Here is a 7,938-nt window from a genome sequence, read left to right as displayed (position 1 = left end):
CATAAATTTCCTTTGAGAAGGGCGTCCAGGTCTGGGCAGTGACACAGGCTGTGTGTGAAACCAGTGGAATTAGTGCCTAGGGATGGACACAGCTGCTGGTAGGTTTTAGACTCTCCAGGTGATTCCCATCAGGTGGCAAGCGATTAAAGAAGCCAAGCAGAGAACAGCTGAAGCCCATTTCCTCAGCCAATTAAATTTAAATGATACCAGGTTGATAAATAGCATTGGTCAAGCTTCTACTAGGCAGCTGCCCACAGAACACACCTAAACCACTTGAGTGTAAGTATGAAGGGATATACATATTCTCAGCTTTGGGGAGGTTCATATAGGGAAGGGGCTGTTTGCGATGGCAAGTTTAGAGCTCAGGCAGTACCTTGGTCATGGGGAGAGGGGCACGGCAGGGATTCTCCATCAGAGAGAAGAAACAAGTTAGGACTGGTTCGGCGGATTTCTGCAGAGCTCCATTTCTGGTGACATTCTTACTGGGCACTCACTGCTGTCACATTGCAAACAGTACAAATCATGAGAAGATTCAGGGACTTTATTTCAACCCTTCATGTCTGAGAGTGTTATTGAAAGGACTCTGGCTGAGCAAGTTCGTTCTGCCTCACCTTGAGCTACCAGAAACCAGGAAGAAGTCCTCGATCTTCTCCCTCCTCCCCAGTTTCAGGCACAGTCTCTGCACCTGCTAAATCTTGGGATTAATTCCTGAAGGGCTACTTCCTAATACCTTGCTGTGAACAGTATAAATGACAGACTCATTCAAGTAAGTAAAATATTTACATTTGTTTAGGTATAAAGCATTAGTTGGAAGATGTGATGCTGAAAAACGAATAACCATATGTGGGAAGCCAGCCATGGCCCACTGGCTTTTTGAAAGATAACTTCTTTCTTTACAATCAAGGCATTGACACAATGTGTGGTCAGGATGTTCCTAATTAGCATTTGTTAACATTTGTTCCTTTTTAAGGACTGCACGTGTTAAACTTGTTTTTGACCCTGCACGGGAGAAACTCGGACAGCCGAAGAAGATCCGTAGGAGTCAGGTGCTTCCTGTTAAAGATCGGACATTATCTGTAGGAGTCAGGTGTTGTAACTCCATTTTGTTAAGTTCCTCCACCTATGTGGGAATCATGATTATTAGTTGCAAGTGTTGTTAATTTGTTTTTCTTGAGCCTGCTTTCTCTTGCCCGTGTGAACCCTCCTTCCCGTGGAGCGGGTGTTGAGGTTACTATGGTAATCCTAGCCCATAATAGTTCGGTCTTTCCCTTTAAAAGGCTGATGCCTGCCTGCAATAAACGTCGCCTTGATCAGACTCTTGTCTTGGCGTCCTTCCTTTCTGTCTGCCCCATCTCCACCCCGCTGCTCTTTCGGGCTTGAGGCACTGCTGGACAGTGCTCTGCGTCGCCGGCTCGCGACAACCATAGTTTCTGTGATATGTACCTATATGAAATGTATGGGCACAGTGGAGAATGCTAAGCATTGGCTATAAGTAGAGAAGCCTTCAGGTATATAGTTTAAAAGTGTGTGGGAGAGGAGTTGGCTTAGTTAACCAAATGATTCCGTGATCCACAGAGTAGCGTTATTTATAATGTTAAGTTCCTGCAGACGTAAAATTGTATGGAATACACTTTTGTCAGTTGTGGAGAATTAGTACCAAGGCCCCACGGACACCAAAAATCTGCCGATGCTCTAATCCCTTATATAAAATGATGTCTCATTGGCGTATAGAACCAATGCAAACCCTCTTGTGTAGTACTTTAAACCATCTCTAGGTGACTCCCAGCGCCTAGTGCAATGCAAGCAATAAATGAATAGTTGTTTATTCTGTGCTATTTAAGGAATACAGAGAAAACCATTACGCACGTCCAGTATAGATATAATTTCTGACTATTTTCTGTCTGAGATGGGTTGAATCCATGGACGTTGCCTCCACAGAGGGGCAGCAGTGTATCATACATACTGCTTTGTTTACACTAAATGTGAAAATGTATAAAACAACACTCGGAAATGTAAAGATATCTTCAGAAGTGAAGTTTTTACAGGCTTTGTTAAAAGGAAAATTTCTTAAAGTAACCCAGTCTTGTAGGATTTACTTGAACAAAGCATAAAAAAACAGATTCTAGAATTAAATAGATTTCAAAACTTTAGCATGTTCTGAGAACCCCGACCAACAATGTGATCTAACATTACTTATACAAAAAAAATTTTTTTTAAATGGAAAACAAATGAATTAACTAAAAATTGGGCAATCAGTCATTTTGGTTACAACTTAATCAGTTTTTTTTTTCTTTTCAGCCTAATTAATTTACTTGCTACAGGGCATTCTATTACCAGCCAGAACTCAGTTACTGTGATACAACTATCAATTTAGTCCTTTTAGGTTCATGACTGATGTCCAGTTCTAAGTACATGACCACTTCTACAATATTAGCTAACACTTTCTAAGGTGCTCTAATCCATTTAAAGAGTTAAATCACTTGAGAGAGAGACATTTTCACTGTCTGAGAATGTTCTGACATTTCATTCACATCCGATTGTATTCCATACAATAATCCAGAAAGAAAAAGATATCTAAGCAAGTGTAAAATGTATTTTTACTCTAGCTCTTCCCACTTCTAAAGTTAACTACAGTCATTTTGTGTGTGGAAATCTAAAATATTTTCCACTCCTAAAATTTACAGAATAACGTGTTTTAACAATATAACGTCCCATCCCAGAGATGGTTCTATTGTTCTTTAAAAGTAATGAGTACTGGGTGAGGTATATCAGACCTTACAGTTCTACTTGTCTTTTTCCCCAGTTATTACTAGATTCTAGTGTGCATAGAAGTACAAAAACCAAGCCATACATCACCAATTTTCACACACTCCTATGCCTAGCACCAAAATCAGAGAGGAGATTATGAGCTTCACCGTTTACCGATACCCTGCCTTGGCTCTCAGAAGCATACTTTATCTTTAACTGCATCACAGATTAGAGTTTTCTCCTTCTTTTTTAGACAATGTTCCTGTATGTTCTCATAATTGCCCCCTCTATCCTCTTGTCTCTGGCTGCTGAGTGTCAGGGGTAACAGATGTAGACTCATACCTGGGACAGCTTTGCTGGGTTTTGATGCGTGTGTGTTGTGTGCAGGTAACCACAGGACATGCATTGTCATGCATGTGGACTGACATTAGGTTTTTGAGGTTTCTCCTGATACAGTATTGCTCACTTGATTGTAAATTCTAAATATATGGAGTTCTGTCTGTGTATTTGTCCATTCAGTATTTAGTTTATTGCTCAATAAATTCATTTCATTCATTATGACTCCAGGTGCTGTGGCCAAACTAAAACACGTGCACAATGTTAGGCACGTTTTTGTGTAGGGGAACATGCAGACACATTCTCAGCTTTGACATACTACCAAGTGGCTTTTCGGGGTGTTATACCAGTTTGAGCACTCCCTATTGTTATATGGAAAACCGGTTGTTTTAACTGTCTTTTTCATTTTGTCTGAACTGATGCATGTATTACAACATCTCACTGTGAATTATTGTCTGTTTGGTTTTTATTGTCTATATTGCTGTTCAATTGCTTTTTTTTTTGTTTTGTTTTCTTGGTTTTTTTTGAGACAGGGTCTCACTATGTAGTGAGACTGACCTGGAACTCACTATGTAGCTCAGGCTGGTCTCGAACTCACAGCGATCCTCCTGCCTCAGCCTCCCGAGTGCTGGGATTACAGGTGTGTGCCACCATGCCAGGCTGTTCACTTGCTTTTGTGTAGGGACAGTTTGAGTTTACCACCAATTTTTCTGGTGAGTTTTCATTTTGTTTGTGACAATTCTTTATATATTCTGGCCTGATGTCCTCTACTGGTTTTCTTCTCCTAGTAGTTTTCCTGCCAAATTCTTAACTAGTTGTCATGAATAGTGCCTCTTAATATGATCCAAATTACAAATGTATTATATTGTTTTTTGTTTGTATGTTTTGGTACTGGAGATCAAATTTGGGTCCTTCTGCTTGTGAGACAGGAGGAGGAACCACTGAGCTAACTCCCTGACCCTCACTGTATATTTTGAATTTTACTATGTCCAGAAATGTTCTTGTAATACTGCTGTTCTGTCTTCCATGACAACTATTTATAGGTTTGTGTTTAGAATTGAAATTAAGGACGTAAGAAGTTACCAAGTTACCTGTTCCACACCTGGGGCTGGATTAACAAATTGAAAGGCAGTATAAAAACAAATATTCCAGAGTACTTGTTGAGCAACACTGGAAAATTCAGGACAGTGACTCAGAATTCTGGGAGCTGTATTAAAAGGTAGTAGAGAGAACTCAGGGGAAAAAAAGGATAAAAGCAATGAAAATACACTCTCGTGTTCCAAGGGGGTAGATGGCCTCATCCCCCAGAATCAATTAAGTTCACCTCCCCTAAACACGCTTCACGCAGAGGAAACAAATTATATCATGGTTTAAAAACCAAAGGTAAGGAAAGAGTTTAGATCTTTAGACCAAATAAGCAAGAAAAGCATTGACAGGTCAGTCCACAGAGAGCCATTCTTAAAAGGCTTAAACAAATCTCCTGCCACACTAGAACTGTACACCCAGCAGGAAAACAGCCCCAAAATACAGACGGTGAAACAACAACAACAAAAAGCTAGCCTGAGACATTTTGTTACTCATTACCTTGAATTAAAAATATATATATTTATATAGGGTTAGAAGTGTAACCCAGCGGTCAAGATGTTGCCAGCATGCAGAAGGCCCTAAATTTAATTCCCAGCACTAAGAAAACAGGCAGAGAGACAGAGATGAAGAGATGTAAACAGTCAGAGAGGGGTAGAGGGAGTGAAGGGAGGGCAGGGAACAGGAAAAATAAGAACCAAGACATATCACATAAAGGGACAAGATCCCAATGGTAAATGTGACTGTATTGTTTGCTTTAAAGGTACCAATAAACTCTATGGGGGCAAAAACAGTCAGGAGATTCTAGAGGGAATTTTAAAAACATTCCAGATGAAAACTGTGAGGAGTGAAGGGGAAAGTAATGGATAATGTACAGATAAAACTAAATGAATAGTGTGTTGGTGTATGAAGCAACAGTAGATCAAAACATATGTATAATTAATATGTATGAGAAGAGTACTATGAAAGAGAAAAAATAGATTAAGAGTGTTCTAAGTTATTACCAAAAGGAAGAGGTAGTAAAAATATCAAGGCTTCATGATTTGATTATATGTACAGACTTCTATCTGATTTATCTAACAAGTTACAAGACAGGACGGTGGAAAATAAAACTATTCAATATGTCATTCAAGTAAAGAAACTAATGAAACGATAATCAGTTAAATGAAAGAATATGGAAATAGTATGATATGTGAAAGCGTCCCAAATTTGCTAGTAATTACATGAAATTCTACTGCACAAAGTAGTCCTTTCTTTTGGTAGCTGTGCAACATAATGTGTGTAGACTTATAAGTGCTTTTGCTGTTTTACTGAGGGAGTCATGAATACTCTAACTTTTTCTTTGTTAAGAAATTTGGTAAGAGAATTGATGTACGTGGAAGTTCCTATTTCAGTTTTTGAAGACTGTATTTAAAGATACGGTGGGAGCAATGGAAACATAGTTAAAATGCTGATATTAATAATCAGTGAGGCAATGGATCAGCACAATGTATATATAGATCAAAATGTGACATTGTTTTTTTTTTTGTTTAGTTTTGTTTTGGTACTGGGGACTGAACTCAGGATACAAGGCAGGCGGCGGAACCACTGAGGTAAATCCCCAGCCCCACATTGTATTTTATTAATACACATAATTGTCATTTCAAATCTTTAAAATTTCAATAAAACACAGTGCCTTCATTAACTGCAAGTTCAACTTACTAAAACATATTTTTTTAAATCGATGCAGCAATGTCAGGAACTCCACATATTTTATTTTTGTATGAAGATTTCTGAATCCACTAAATTTCAGGACTATACCGGCTTGGCTTATCCTCTGGTTGGTTCATCTTCTTCCTCCTTTAATAGACGGGGAACCGAATGAAGACCACTGTGTCTTCCAGAAAGCCACAGCCTGTCTGTACCTCAGAGATGGAGCCAGAAAAGAAAAACCCAGCAACCATGGGGGAGCCTGAAACACTCTCGATTCCAAGCCAGCCTTTTGTGGTGAGCATGGAATCTATAGTCTCAAAAGCGTCCCTTTGGATCCTGTTATTTCAGTTAAACTTAATAAGTTAGCAGATAGTTGTTTTGTGCTTTTTGTATTCTGACTATGAAATGGAGTATTAATACACTGCCCAGGCTTGTCTTGAACTGCTGGGTTTGAGATCCTCCTACCTCAGCGTCCTGAGTAGTCTGAGCACCATGCTCATAAATGACAATTGTTGTTCAACTAAAATGATATTTTAGCAGAGCATGGTAAATGGTAAAATGATATTTTAGCAGCACGTGTCTGTAATCCCAGCACTCAGGAGGCTGAGGCAGGAGGATCGCTGTGAGTTCGAGACCAGCCTGGGCTACATAGTGAGTTCCAGGTCAGTTTCGACTACATAGTGAGACCCTGTCTCAAAACACCAAAATAAATAAATAAATAAATAAATAACATCCTATTTTAAGGAAAGTCATTCTCTAATTGCTAATATTTGTGAGTAAAAGTACATCTGAACAACGCTGATGACGGGGTTCCATTCTGACAGAGGCACTGACTGCCAGCTCCTTCACTGTGAACATCAGAGGACGGACTTACATACCCTTAGTGTAGGGAAATCAATGCATGTGAAACTTGTGAGGACAGTGCCTCGGACCAGAACGGCTTGGGGACCCGATGAACGATGGTGACACAGCAAAGGAGAGAGGCTCATCTTCACAGGCAGTGGGAAAATGCTTTGTCACTGGTCCTCGATGCGGACCCACACCCAGAGACTCCAGACATCTGAGTTTTAGTCACCTTTCCAAGTGGTCGTGAGGCACTGTGATTTCAGACACGCTTCTCCAAGAAAGGGAAGCTGAAAGATCCCAATGAACTGAGAAAATTCTCCACGGCCAAGGGAAGCCTTCATCCAATATTTTATTTAAATGTCACGTGTTATTTCCTCCTTAAAGGGTAAGCTCAGAAGAAGCATGCTACCTCCAGATCTGCAGAAGAAACAAGCTCGTGCCAAGCCCAGGTCTGCCGTGAGCTGTGCCCTCCCCATGCAACTGCCCAGCTGCATCTTCCCCAGCCCGGTGACTCTCATCACCGCACACCCTGGCAATGAGGTCAGGTACGGGCCCCACGAGGAGAAGCTGCAGAAGCCCCAGCAGCTGTGTGCAAGCTGGAGGCTGCAGGCACTCAAGCAACAAGGCACCGAAGAAAAACGTTTAAGGCGACTGCATTTCACAAACGCCTTCCAAATCCTGACTTCAGGAAGTCAAGGCAGATCCCGGGGTCAGGCTGCTGCTGAGAGCTCAGGGCCCAGCCCTGGCCTGTCTCCCTTCTGGAAAGAGATGATCCTGGAAGCTTGTCATCTCGTCTCTCCCTCTTACAACCAGCAGGTCACTGCGGCAGACGTCCAGAGACAGGCTCGGAAAGTGAAGAGAGCCAGGGAGAGACTGGCCAAGGCCTTGAGGGCAGACAGCCTGGCCAGGGAGGCAGAGAGGCTGAGCGGCCAGGAGGAGAGGGCTGAAACCCAGATGGACACAGGAGCAGGAACTGGAGACTCCCAGGTGTGAGGCCGCTGGAGAGACGGGGTTCACTAGAGTTTCCCGTGTTGTTGTCTGTCTCTTCATTTTAGTTCTAAACTTGCCAAGGACCTTGCTATACCCAAGGCTTTACTGTTAAACTTTTTAAGCAACAGAGTGTAGGTGGTTTTACGAGATAAATTTCATCTGGGATGGAGCTTTTGTAATTGTTCGATTTTAGTGTATGATTATATTTTTATCTATGTCATAATAAATTCTATAAAGTTAATC

At 41.1% G+C, this 7,938-nt stretch overlaps 1 protein-coding gene and 1 long non-coding RNA gene across 2 annotated transcripts; both read left to right on the top strand.

Moving 5' to 3' along the window:
- Positions 1-255: 255 nt before the first annotated feature.
- Positions 256-5,732, top strand: LOC104849307. The gene is made up of 3 exons (XR_776725.1): positions 256-279; positions 665-766; positions 5,701-5,732. It is a non-coding gene; the product is annotated as an uncharacterized LOC104849307 (long non-coding RNA).
- On the top strand, positions 5,732-7,698 carry LOC104849308 (putative methyl-CpG-binding domain protein 3-like 5). The gene is made up of 3 exons (XM_010605688.1): positions 5,732-5,759; positions 6,016-6,153; positions 7,090-7,698. The coding sequence occupies exons 2-3, from the start codon at positions 6,028-6,030 to the stop codon at positions 7,696-7,698; spliced, it is 735 nt and encodes a 244-aa protein (XP_010603990.1). The 5' UTR covers positions 5,732-5,759; positions 6,016-6,027.
- Positions 7,699-7,938: the final 240 nt, after the last annotated feature.

Source organism: Fukomys damarensis, unplaced genomic scaffold, assembly GCF_012274545.1.
Source record: "Fukomys damarensis isolate Sample0158 unplaced genomic scaffold, DMR_v1.0_HiC HiC_scaffold_37, whole genome shotgun sequence".
NCBI lineage: Eukaryota > Metazoa > Chordata > Mammalia > Rodentia > Bathyergidae > Fukomys > Fukomys damarensis.
Note: the sequence above shows the minus strand (reverse complement) of the source record. Positions and strands in the feature narration are given on the sequence as shown.

Coding starts and splice junctions, on each gene's coding strand:
- LOC104849308 (XM_010605688.1), top strand. CDS start 6,028: ATGAAGACCACTGTGTCTTCCAGAAAGCCACAGCCTGTCTGTACCTCA. Junction 6,154..7,089: donor TTCCAAGCCAGCCTTTTGTG/GTGAGCATGGAA, acceptor TCCTCCTTAAAG/GGTAAGCTCAGAAGAAGCAT.